The sequence below is a fragment of the Loxodonta africana genome, chromosome 6 (genome assembly GCF_030014295.1).
Source record: "Loxodonta africana isolate mLoxAfr1 chromosome 6, mLoxAfr1.hap2, whole genome shotgun sequence".
In the NCBI taxonomy this organism is placed as follows: Eukaryota; Metazoa; Chordata; class Mammalia; order Proboscidea; family Elephantidae; genus Loxodonta; species Loxodonta africana.
The window spans coordinates 26,703,198-26,715,310 of record NC_087347.1 but is presented as its reverse complement, the minus strand read 5'-3'; the positions used below and the strand labels follow the sequence as shown (position 1 = coordinate 26,715,310).

The 12,113-nt window shown below is 57.7% G+C and overlaps 2 protein-coding genes across 2 annotated transcripts; one reads left to right on the top strand and one right to left on the bottom strand.

Annotated features, from left to right (window-relative positions):
* Window positions 1-69: 69 nt before the first annotated feature.
* On the bottom strand, window positions 70-5,551 carry CHPF (chondroitin polymerizing factor). Its single transcript, XM_010601769.2, has 4 exons — window positions 4,922-5,551; window positions 3,348-3,921; window positions 2,065-2,244; window positions 70-1,766 (listed from the first exon to the last, which is right to left on the bottom strand). Exons 1-4 carry the CDS (start codon window positions 5,233-5,235, stop codon window positions 507-509), a joined length of 2,328 nt encoding a protein of 775 aa, XP_010600071.2. The 5' UTR covers window positions 5,236-5,551; the 3' UTR covers window positions 70-506.
* A 201-nt stretch (window positions 5,552-5,752) lies between these two features.
* Window positions 5,753-11,633, top strand: TMEM198 (transmembrane protein 198). The gene is made up of 5 exons (XM_003406046.4): window positions 5,753-6,062; window positions 6,348-6,552; window positions 8,691-9,266; window positions 10,321-10,523; window positions 10,857-11,633. Exons 2-5 carry the CDS (start codon window positions 6,387-6,389, stop codon window positions 10,992-10,994), a joined length of 1,083 nt encoding a protein of 360 aa, XP_003406094.1. The 5' UTR covers window positions 5,753-6,062; window positions 6,348-6,386; the 3' UTR covers window positions 10,995-11,633.
* The last annotated feature ends 480 nt before the right edge of the window (window positions 11,634-12,113 follow it).

The window sequence follows — 12,113 nt, the reverse complement described above, 5'->3', positions numbered from 1 at the left end:
TTATGTTAGTAGTTGAGCACAGACCATTTTTGCCACCCAGGGTGCCTTCCACAAACTCAGAACCACTAGTCCACGCTCAGCCTGTTTATTCAAGGCAGGGAGCTTCATCAGGGGTACAGAAGGGAGAAGTTCAAAAATACACCTACTCTATTCTCTCAGCTCCCCCTTCCCTTACAACTCATCTGCAGCCCAGCCCCCAGGGCCGACCCAGGAGGTGGGCTGGCGTTAGGCAGACTGAACTGCATAAATACGGAGACCACAGCCGGAATCAGCAGTGTCAAGGGGCAGGGAGGTCGACTGGGGTGGGAAGGGGTGGCTCAGAGGGCTCCTTCCCCAGGTCTTGTCCTGAGCCTGGGGACCCACAAAGCCAGAGAGAGGGGGCTAGTGGCCGCCCTGGGGTCTGAGGCTGGGGCCAGCCCTGTCCGGCGAGGCTGGCAGGGGGCTCCAGGATGTTGGGGAGGAGCTCGGCGGGTGTGGCTGTGCCAGGGCCTGGGGGCCTGGCGGGGTCAGGTGCTGTTGCCCTGTTCCTGCTCAAAGAGCAGCATGGCGAGCTGAGTGCGGGAGCCGAGGCCCTCAAGCACACTCTGGCGGCAGCGGTGGTACAGGTCCTCGCTGAGCCGTGCACTGCACGGCTGGGCCCGGTAGCGCTGCAGCAGTGCGGGTTCCACCGCCCGCAGAACGTGCAGGCCCGAGAACCGCAGAAACAGCTCATACACGTCCAGGCTCTCCACCAGCTCCTCCTCCTGTTCTGCAGCTGCCGCCAGCCGACTGCGGGCTGCCACGTAGTCGGAGTTGTAGAAGCAGGCCTCACTGGCTGCCTGGTGATCGAAGCGGCCTGTGTCACGGCCCAACTCTGGTGGCCCAGGACCCTGTGGTGGGGCCACGGCCGGGTGGAAGGCCTGGAAGTGCATGGGAAAGAAGGCCTGCCAGCCGGAGATGGCATGCATGCGGCAGCGGTTCAGGAAGTCAGGAGTGAGCACTGTGTCTGGCCCGGCCAGCAGGAACAGCGTGTCCAGTGGGTGCTTCTTGGAGAGCAGGTCCATGAGGCGCAGGGCTGAGGGGGCTGCTGTCTGCACGCTGAGCCAGGGCACCCGGGCACCAGGGAAACGCCGCTCCAGCTCTGCCACATGGGCTTTGACAGGCGCAAAGACATCTGCGTGGGCTGCCCGCTGGGCCTGGCGGGGCTCGTACAGCAGCAGCAGAGTCAGGGCTGCTGCAGCATCGCCAGGCTCCAGTGCTGCAGTGGCAAAGGCCTCCAGGAAGCCAGGAGCCAGGTCACGCTCAGCTGCAGCCAGGGGCAGCAACACAGTGAGACGTGAGGCCTCAGTGACATAGGGTACAGGCAGGATCTCCACGCGGCTCAGCGGCCGGAGCAGCTGTACTCGGCGGGTGAGGGGCCAGCGGCCACCCTGGGGAGTCAGCGCCTCTAGCTGCAGGTCCAGTGTGTACTCCATACCCCGGGCAGGATCAAAGCGTCGGTAGCCATTAACCAGCTGCTGCTTCTGGAGCCGCAGTGCTGGATGGTAGCGGCGGTTCAGCTCCTCCAGGGCTGCCCCGAGAACATCAGCTACGTCGGCTCGGTCAACCCCACGGAGCGGGCAGCGGGGCGAGCCATCAGCACAGGAGAAAGCATGCTGTTCTGTGAAGTATTCCCAGCGCAGGACCTCAAAGCGGGAGGCCGGGCGGGAGGGAGCTGGAATACCCACAGGCCAGGCAGCTGCTCGTTCGCCATCGGCTGCCAAGCGGCTGGTGTTCTGGATCTCCCACTGTGTCAGAGAAATGGGCCATGAGCAAGGCAGAGGGCAAGGAGGCCAGGCCACGGGTGTACTGGGCAGTCCGCAGGTGCCACTCAGGATGGCTCCCCAGTCCTCTGCCAACCTCTACCCAGCCAGACCTTCCACCCATCCTCCCCCTAAATGGAGGCAGCCTAAGGGCAGGGGTAGGGGGGATAGTTCTGGAGGGGGTCCTCAGAGGAAGGTGGAAACACACAGGGGCTGAGAGGCAGGTTTGCTCTGTGATTCTAAAGCTCACTTTGTATCTCCCTGGGGTCTGCCCAGACCATACCTGCAACTCCTGGATCTCCTGGTACGTGCGCTCCAGCTCAGCTCGGGCAAAGGCCTTGTGCAGTTGGTACATGTGCACAGGGTCACGCACAGGATGGGCTGTCAGGGTACTGCGGAAACGAGGGTCCCCCTCCTGTACAGGTTCCCCAGGGCTCAGCTCCAGATAGCTATAGTGCACCCCCTGGGAAGAGGAAGGGAAGGGGTCCATAATGGGAAGAACGATAGGACATGCTTTCTCCTTGCCTCATGGTGAGTGTTTCATCTCCATGACCTGTTGTGGACTTGGAGTCAGAATTCAGTTGGATTAAGTTTACCTTGATCTGTTGTGAGCTTGTGTGACCTCGGGCAAGCCTCTGCTAGCTCATCCGTGAAATGGGCGTGCATACACCTAACCTATCTCACAGACACATCGAGGGGCTTAAATAAAATAACATCTGACACCAACACCTACCATGTTGCTGTTCTTAGGTGTCGTCAAGCTGATTTTGACTCATAATGAGTCCATATGACAAGAGTAGAACTGCCCCATAAGGTTTTTTAGTCTGTAAATCTTTACTGGATCAGACGCCAATCTTTTCTCCCTTGGACCTGCTGAGTGGGTTTGAACTGCCAGCCTTACTGTTAGCAGCTGAGAGCTTAACCATTGCACCACAAGGGCTCCTTGATACCTACTATACCAAAACACCAGAACCACTGCCGTTGAGTGGATTCTGACTCATAGCGACCCCACAGGGTTTCCAAGGCTGTAAATCTTTTTGGAAGCAGACTGCCACATTTTTTTCCCATGGAGCCACTGGTGGTTTCAAACCACTGACATCTTGGTTAGCAGTTGAACGCTTTAACCACTGCACCACCAGGGCTCCTTGATACCTACTATAGAACCAAAAACCAAACCCAGTGCTGTCGAGTCGATTCCGGCTCATAGCGACCCTATAGGACAGAGTATAACCGTCCCATAGAGTTTTCAAGGAGCACCTGGCAGATTGGAATTGCCGACCCTTTGGTTACCAGCTGTAGCACTTAACCACTATGCCACCAGGGTTTCCGATTCCTACTATAGGCCCCTTTATTTCCTTATAACAACCCCAAGCAATAATTAATTCTGTTGGCATGGATGAGGATACTGAAGCTCAGGAGATTTAATCATTGGCCTGTAGTCACAGGGATAGAAAATGACAGAACCAGCACAGAAATCCAGGCCTGTATCTCCACTGCCCTTTGCCTTTGAGGGGGAAGTATACAAGCCCAGCTAGGAGGCACCAATGGGGCAGCTTGTCGTCCCACCTCGTGGTCTCCTGTGCAGCCCACGCCGGTGGCATCGAGGATGCAGCGTCCCAGCCACTCGTCTGGGCGCGCACTGACGATGTCGTTGCGGCAGCCTTCCAGGTGGGGGCGCAGCTGCTGCAGCAACGTGCGAGACAGCAGCACCCCAAAGCTGCCGTGGCAGTAGCGGCCTGGGGCGGGCTCCCCGCCAATGAAGTCCTGGGGCCGGCCCAAATAGAGGTGCGTAGAAGTGGCCAGGCTGAGGCGGCCAGCTAGGCGCACCAGTCCATGTGCCTCGGTGTAGGTGGCATCGGGCACTAGGAAGAACCAGTCAAAGTCGTCACTGTGCTGATCCAGCAGGTGGCGCAGTGCCAGGTGTAGGTGGCCAATGGGCCGCTCCTCACCCAACGTCACCACGGCCATGCCTGGAGGTGCCCGACGCCCCCGAGCACCGGTCAAGAACACCACACGCTCTAGCCGATGCCCCAGCGTGCGGTTCACAGCCACACCCAGAGTGGGCAGCGTGGCCTGTGAGGTCAGCACCGCCACGAGAAGCCTCTGTCTGATGCCCAGCTCTGTGCTGATGTAGCGGGTCCTGGGAGAGGAGACAGCACAAGGTTATGAAAAGGCAACAGGGCAGGCAGGAGGAAGTATACATGGATTCTGGCCTGGGGCAAGTTACGTCCTCTCTGGGCCTATTACCTCGCCTCTGAGTAGGGTCATAGAATTTAAATAAAATATTAGCCTTACCTACATAGTGCTTTGCATTTGGGATATGGAAATATTCATGCGGATATGAGAAATATGGTGTGGGTTTAATTTTTGGTTTCACTACTTAGTAGTTATGCATCCTTGAGCAAGTTATTTCACCCATCTGAGCTGCGGTAGTCTCGTTGTAAAATGTGGATGACTGTTAACTACTTAAAACACTTAGCCAAACTCTTGGTGCCTAATAGCTACTCCATATACTCATCTCTGTATAAACATACCATTATACCATAAATGCACTGCATAAATGATATAAAGGGATATATGGCACTGAATATGTTCGGGGAAGGGGCAGTCTGAGGCTTAGGGGGTTCCAGCAATTTACCTGCCATAAGGCAGAACGCAAGTTGCAGAACTGAAATTTGAACCCAGTGTTACTTAGGAGAAATTATTTAAACTCATCAGGAGAGACATGAATGGGATGGGTACCACCTCCCCTTCAGGTGGCCCTTGTAACCTATCCAGGTACAAGAGCTATACGTAAATCCTAGGCTTTTCTTTCTCTCTCTATACACCCACCTTATATACCGGTAATTCCTCCAGCCCAACATTCCAGCCAGGGAGCTAAGAGGATTTGGGGGGCGGGGGGACAACTGAGGTCCAGCAGATTTAGGGCAAAGGCGGCCAATTTCAGCCCAGCCCGGGACAGAGCCTCAGACGGGTCCCACAGTTCCCGGGGAAGCAAGGCATCGGAAGTTATCGGAGCCCAAAGACTTCCTGGCTGGCCAGCCCCTTCCTTCCGGAGCCTGACCCGGCCTCGATGGCCTCCCCGGCGCGCGCTCGCCGGCCGGTGCCCAGGGGGCGGGGCGGCCGGGGCTGACCCCTACCTGACGGCCTTTTTGGCAGCCTGGCCAGGCTGAGCAGGGTGGTAGGGCAAGACGCGCGGCTCCCAGTTCTCCCCGGCGCCTGCGCCGGCCCCGGGCCTCTCACGCTCCCCGCCAGGTTGCACAGAATTGGGCCGGCGGGCCGCGTTGGTGTTGCCGCGCTGCGGCAGCTCGGAGTCTCCAGGCTGGGGGGGCCCTGGACCGCAAGGCTCCTCCACCCAGGTGACACTAAGCAGACTCAGAGTGAAGCCCAGGGAGATGCCCACGGCCACGGGCCCCGCGGGCCGCAGCACCGACAGCAGCAGCGACGCCCGCATGGCGCCGGGACCGCGGGCCCCTGGCCCCGTAGCAACCCCAGAACAGCCGGGGGAGGCTCCGAGGGGGCGGGACCGGGGAGGGGGCGGATCCGGGGTCCGGGCCCAGCGGGCGGGCCCGCTCCCTCCCTGCCGAGCCGAGCCCGCGGCCCGAGCCGGATACACCGCGTCGCGCTCCGATCCCCCTAGCTGCCACTCTGTGCCCGCGCGGTCCTCGACTCGGCGCCCCAGCCGCCGCCGCCGCTTCTGTCCGACGTGTCACTGCGCGAACCCCGCCCCCGGGGTGGGGTCTCGGGCTCCGGCTACCCGGGAGGGAGGAGAAGGAGGAGGTTAAAGGCGAAGGGCCCCCGGAAGTGCCCCCTCCCCAGTGAGGGAGAGGGAGACGTCGGGGGTGGAGTTCCCTACCTCCCCCTGCGTGGTTGGTGCGTCCCAGGTGACGTCAGAAGCAACCCGCCCCTGCCTGGATGGTGCGCTCCGAGTGACGTCAGGAGCAGCGGCCGGAGCTGTTCATCAGCACCAAAGGCCGCGGGCGGGCTCAGGGCATGGGGCCGCGGCTCTGGGGCAGCCCGAGCCCCTGCTCCTCTTCTTTTCCCTTCGCCAGGAGCCTGAGTCCCCGGACGCCGCGGGACTGGAGTGCCAGCCGGTGTTGGAGGCGGAGCAGCGACGCCGCCCCGCAGAGACCGGGCCCTCTGGCCCAGCAGCCCCTGTCCCAGCACGGTGGACTTTTTCCGGACCCCAGTCAGTTGGGGGTTCTGGCGCCCCGCATCCCCGGACTCTCTGGCCCCTGCACCGCCTCTTCAGCTCAGAAGCTCAGGTCACCTCCAGCCCAGGTAGATCTTGGACAATCCCAGACCGAGCCGCCCACGAGTCTCCCAGCTGCACACTACCCTCATCTCCACCACTCTCAGTTCTCCTTTTAACTTCTCTGCCCAGCTCCCTCTAGCCAGGCACTTCTGTTTATATTTCTTTTGCACCCACTCCAGGGATGCTTCCAGAACTGCATGATGTGGGCACCCTTCCTTTGTCCACCGGGCCCTGGCCTAGTTCTCCCACTCCCACCCTCATCTCAGTGGAGACCCAAGACTCCTCCTTAACCCCAACTTCCTCTCTCTCAGGTTGACCTGGGAGGGTGACTCCCCTCGGTTCCCAGCACTATGCCGGGCACTGTGGCGACACTGCGGTTCCAGCTACTGCCCCCCGAGCCAGATGACGCCTTCTGGGGTGCACCCTGTGAGCAGCCCCTGGAGCGCCGGTACCAGGCGCTCCCAGCCCTCGTCTGCATCATGTGCTGTCTGTTTGGAGTCGTCTACTGCTTCTTTGGTGAGATCCCCATCTCAACCCTTACCCGGGCTCCTCACTGCTTCCCTGAGTTCTTTTTCTGGGGCACCCCAATCTTCTCTGGAACCACCACCACCATGAATAACTATTTCTTATACATATTTATAGATCAGGTAGGCCCTAGATTCTAGAGAACACAGGTTTTCTAATTAGACATGCTTAAGTTTGAACCTGGCTGTGCACTTTACTCATTGTGCTACCCTGAGCACATTAACCTCAGTTTTCTCATTTGAACAGTGGGAACAAAATTTGTCTCACATAAGGCTGTTGTGAAAATTAGCAGGTGCTCAATAAATAGTAGCTACTATGAAGAAGATAATAGTGTTTGGGTCACTGCACTAGATAGACTCTGAAACCATTTAGCAGACTGAATAAACATGGCCCCTTACAGGGGGAAAGACTCCTGCAACATTCACACCTGTGATACATATTAGACTGGGCTGGTTGAGGGCTGGATGACACTCACACACATGGAGTTTGCCTACAAGCAGGCTCCAGTAATCACGGCTGTCGTGAACAGTTGTACAGGATGTGTACCGCACAAAGGAGCTCAACTGATTAGGAAAGTGGGGGCAGAAATCCAGCCCATGCTCCACTCGCCAAACTCTGGGTCTTAGCACAGGGCTTCTTTGGCCTAAAAAAAGGCAGCTTGGGGTAAGTACCCAGTGATTCTACAATAGGGGAGTGAGTTCTATAGGTTAGAGACCCAAATAAAGCCTCCAAGAGGAAGATTATGGGCTACTAGACGCACTGGCAACAAAAGAGGATAGGAGGTTTGGGTTTCAGGCTGGGCAGAGGTGGGACAAAGCGTGTTCTGCAGCCTCCACATCTCCCATCCCCCGGAATGGCTGAGTAGGCAGGAATGGAAGCCAGATGGTCCCTCCCCTCCCACCCCCAAATTCTGGGCTGAACAACTGCAAAGTGGGCAGGAGGAAGTGCCTGCCCAAGGGTTTGGGACACATTCTGGGCCTCCAAGGACTGTGTATCACCTCACCCCTTCCATTGTCTATACCCAGTACCACTACATGGTGCTCAGTGCAGCCTCATATTCCCTCTCCTGGGCTGCCCTGACACCCCAGCCCTCTTGGATGCCCCCACTCCCAGACTCTTGGACTCTGACCCCTGATTCATGCCCTGCTCTTTCTCTGATTCCAGAACCTTCTGGATTCTGATACTTCCCCTCATTTCTGGAACTGAATTTCACCTTTATGATCTTTCTTTGGCTATCCCTGACCCCTTGGTCCCCATCTCTGACTTCCATCTTCCCAACTGCTCTGGATCCTTTCCAGGTACCTCATTAGCCCCATAACTTCCATTTTTCTGAAACTCCACAACCACCATTTGCTCTATAAACCTCTTTGACTGTCTACGACCCCTTGTAAGACCTAGTCACCTCCAATTTCCCCTGCACACTTATCTCCTTACTTTCCATCTCTCTGGCCCCCTCTGTTACTCCTATCTCTGATCCCTGGTCACTCCTAACTCTCTGATCCCTATGACCCCACTGTCTGCCCCTCCTCCAGCATGATCTCCAGTGATTCCATTTCTGACTTCAATGTTCCTCTCTCTCAGAAACCCTTTAATACTCTCAATGATTCCACCTCCGTCAACCCGCCTGACCTGCAAAGACCTTATCTCCCAGAACCTCTCCCCAGTAACCTTGCTTCTCTGTTTTCTAACTTTCCAATGATGCCAACGGTCTGAACCCCTGTGACTCATCAAAGACCCCATCTTTCCGACTTCCAAATACCTTATCTCTCTGAACACTCCCTCCCCAAAGACTCAACTCTCTGACTCCTGTGATCCCAAAGACCCTATCACCCATTCACGCTTGACTCCAATGATCTATCTCTGACTCCTCTGACCCTCAACGACCCCAATCCTCTTGTCTCAATGACCCTGTTTTCCCAGTGACTCCTAATGATCTTATTTCTGTGACCTCCTCTAACCTCAATGCCCCCATCACCAATGCCCCCATGACTCCAATGACCCCCAAGTCTCTGATCTTAGTATCCTTGTCTCTGATTCCTCTGTGACCCCATGTTGCTGACCTCTCTGACCTCTTCCTTCCAGCTCGGTGTCCTTGTTTTGGCCCCTCACTAGCCCCTGTTCCCCTCCAGGTTACCGCTGCTTCAAGGCAGTGCTCTTCCTCACGGGGTTGCTGTTTGGCTCAGTGGTAATCTTCCTGCTGTGCTACCGGGAGCGGGTGCTAGAGACACAGCTGAGTACCGGGGCCAGCGCAGGCATTGCTCTGGGTATCGGGCTGCTCTGCGGGCTGGTGGCCATGCTGGTGCGCAGCGTGGGCCTCTTCCTGGTGGGACTGCTGCTCGGTCTGCTGCTTGCTGCTGCCGCCCTGCTGGGCTCTGCACCCTACTACCAGCCAGGCTCCGTGTGGGGCCCACTGGGGCTGCTGCTGGGAGGCGGCCTGCTCTGTGCCCTGCTCACACTGCGCTGGCCCCGCCCACTCACTACCCTGGCCACCGCTGTGACTGGTGCTGCGCTCATCGCCACCGCTGCTGACTACTTTGCTGAGCTGCTGCTGCTGGGGCGCTATGCAGTGGAGCGGCTGCGGGCCGCCCCCGTGCCCCCACTTTGCTGGCGGAGCTGGGCCCTGCTGGCACTCTGGCCCCTGCTCAGTCTGATGGGCGTCCTGGTGCAGTGGCGGGTGACGGCCGAGGGGGACTCCCACACAGAAGGTGAGAGGGCACAGGTCAGGGTGGGCATGAAAGGAGTGGATGCCCAGGGATGGGTGGGGGACTAAGCAGTTGGGAAGTAGGAAACAGAGGCCTCAATGGGGTGAGATAGCTGACTCCTCAGGGCCTGGGAGGATAGGACAACAACATACGGAACTTAGGCTCTGGGCTGACCCTATTCCAGGCACCAGCAATAGAGCAGGCAAAACAGAGAAGGTCCCTACCCCTGTGGACTAACATTTGGGCGGGGGGCGGGGGGGAGACAAAGAACTCAACTCCTACGTTGCCACATAAACAAACAAAGTAATTCCCACTGTGTGGAGTGACATGAAAGAGATGCACAGTATACTGTGAAAGAATGACCTATTATAGGTGGGTGGTCAGTGAAGGCTACCTGGAGGAGGTGACATGTAAGCAGAGATGTGAAAGATGAGGAGTCAGCCATGTAAAGAGAACAGGGAACAGCAAGGGCGAGGGCCCTGAGAAAGGAATGGGCTTGGCTTGCTTGAGGAGGTGGGGCTGGAGTGTAGTATGTGAGGGACAGCAATCGGGCCAATCATCTGACCCCTCTGGGCCATGATGAGGACTCTGGATTTTATTAGAAAGGCAATAAGAAACCACTGGCCGGCTTAAAGTAGGGGTCGACAGAATCGAATTTAGCATTTGGGATGGTCATTCCAGCTGCTGAGTGTAGAAAGAATTGGAGGGAGGCAAGTGTAGAAGGGGGAAGTAGGAAGTAGGAAGCAGCTGTAGTTGATCAGTTGAGCAGTGATGGTGGCTGGCCCAGGTGAGTCACCTATGGCTCAGGCCTGGAAAAGGGATAACAGCCAGGAAAGAGGTGCCTGGAAGTCCAAGGATCTTTCATAAAGACCTTCCAAAGACAGGAGTGGGTGCAGAGAGTCCCATTTAGAAGGTGGGAGACCAAGAAGGGGCGGGTGGGGGAACAAGGACAAGGGGAATGTGGGAGCCTGGAGCACCAGGTAGGAAAAGACATGGAGGTCTGGGGGAGATGAGGCCCATGGGCTTTGAGACCCCTGCTCTACCCATCCCCTCAAAGTGGTCATCAGCCGGCAGCGAAGACGTGTGCAGCTGATGCGAATTCGGCAACAGGAAGAGCGCAAGGAGAAACGGCGGAAGAAGAGACCCTTGCGGGCCCCCCCAAGAGGTCCCCGGGCTCCTCCAAGGCCCGGGCCCCCCGACCCTGCTTATCGGCGCAAACCGGTGCCCGTCAAACGCTTCAATGGAGATGTCCTCTCTCCGGTGAGTGCCCCAGCCTCTTCAGCCCAAATCAGCGAGAAGGGACTGGCTGAGCTCTGTCCAAGCAGGGCTAGCCTCTTCTGGGGCTGGTCACTGTCTACAGTCAGCCTAGTGTTTGTGCACCGATCGTCACCCCTATACCAGGAACCTGGTGGGTCCAGGTCTGGGGCTGGGGGAGAGGTGTCCCAAGTATGAGTTTTAAATGGGGTGTGGCGTGTGGTCTTGGGGATGTGGACTACAGGTGTAGTGAGGTACTGGGTCTATGGCTGTCTGCTTTATGGCTTTCAGGGCAGGGTCTGCAGTCGGACTCACACATCTGTGTTTACTTCCCCACAGAGCTACATCCAGAGCTTCCGGGACCGGCAGACAGGGAGCTCATTGAGCTCCTTTATGGCCTCACCCACTGATACAGACTATGAGTATGGGTCCCAGGGGCCGCTGACGGCCTGCTCAGGCCCTCCTGTGCGAGTATAGCAGGACAGATGCTCCCCACCTGCTTAGACTCTTGTTACCAGCTCTGCCGGACTGGCCCTGTGGCCCTTGGCTGTCCCTCTCCCTAGACTGGAGAGGATTGGCCTGGCTGCAAGAAGGAAGACCAGTCCCAGGCGAGGCCTGGCCAGAGGTGACAGCCCCCTCTAAAGCTCCTGAGGGGCTCCCGAGGGATGTGGGGTGTGAGCCCCACTGGGGTGTGCTCAGGGTTCTTAGTGTGTTGCCTGTGTGTGTGTGTGTGTGGAGAGGGTGGGCTTGGAGGGGACACTGGGACCCTTGCCTTAGATTTCTGATTGGTAGGGCCTCTCCAAAGTTGGCCTGCCTCCTCTCCCCCTCTGGGGGCCATGGGCCACTCTCCTGCATGTCTATGTGGAGGAGACCTGCCTTCCCCCCACTATCTCCCACCTCTCAACCAGACTCTCCATCTAGGGGTTCTCGTCCTTGTCCATGGGACAAAACTGCAGCACTCCTCACCTGATCCTGTCCTCTGCAAAGCTACCAGTCCCAGAGGGCAGTGGCAGGGGATGGGTGTGGGGGTTGCTGCTCTGGGCTGGGCTGGGGAGGGGGGCTGGAGGGAGAAGGGTTCAAGTGCACGGTGCATGTTTGGTGTCTGTCGTGCCACCCTGGACACCTCATGCTTCTGTCTTCCCCTGCCCCACCCTCTTTTACATCTTTTATAAATGTGCCAAACTGCATGGCCTTTGCCAGTAGTGGTGGTCTTTGGTGGCTGGCCAAGCTATAAGCACAGCAACCCTTGATCCCTGTGTCCCATACAAGGGCTCTGGACAAGGTCTGCCTTCCCATATCACACAGAGAGACAGGAAAGGAGGCTGCACCACTTTTATTGTCTCTGACACCTCTGGCTCCCCTGCCACCACCCCCCCCCCCCAGGGTAAGGGCCTCTCTTTCCAAGTTGTCTGAGGCACCGCCTGGCCAGCTTCAGTCTTCCTAGCTCCCTACAGAGGAATGACTCCATGTGGGGCACAGAACAATGCCCCTTCCTGTCCCCTGGCATAGCCTGGGCACCCACGTGGGAAGTGCTGGCCCTTACCCTCTTCCACACCCTTTCTGCGCTTTGAGTTCTGTCTGTGGGGATCAGGAGGT

Coding starts and splice junctions, on each gene's coding strand:
- TMEM198 (XM_003406046.4), top strand. CDS start 6,387: ATGCCGGGCACTGTGGCGACACTGCGGTTCCAGCTACTGCCCCCCGAG. Junction 9,267..10,320: donor GGGGGACTCCCACACAGAAG/GTGAGAGGGCAC, acceptor ATCCCCTCAAAG/TGGTCATCAGCCGGCAGCGA. Junction 10,524..10,856: donor ATGGAGATGTCCTCTCTCCG/GTGAGTGCCCCA, acceptor ACTTCCCCACAG/AGCTACATCCAGAGCTTCCG.
- CHPF (XM_010601769.2), bottom strand. CDS start 5,235: ATGCGGGCGTCGCTGCTGCTGTCGGTGCTGCGGCCCGCGGGGCCCGTG. Junction 2,245..3,347: donor GCTGCACAGGAGACCACGAG/GTGGGACGACAA, acceptor TCCTCTTCCCAG/GGGGTGCACTATAGCTATCT. Junction 1,767..2,064: donor AGGAGATCCAGGAGTTGCAG/GTATGGTCTGGG, acceptor TCTCTGACACAG/TGGGAGATCCAGAACACCAG.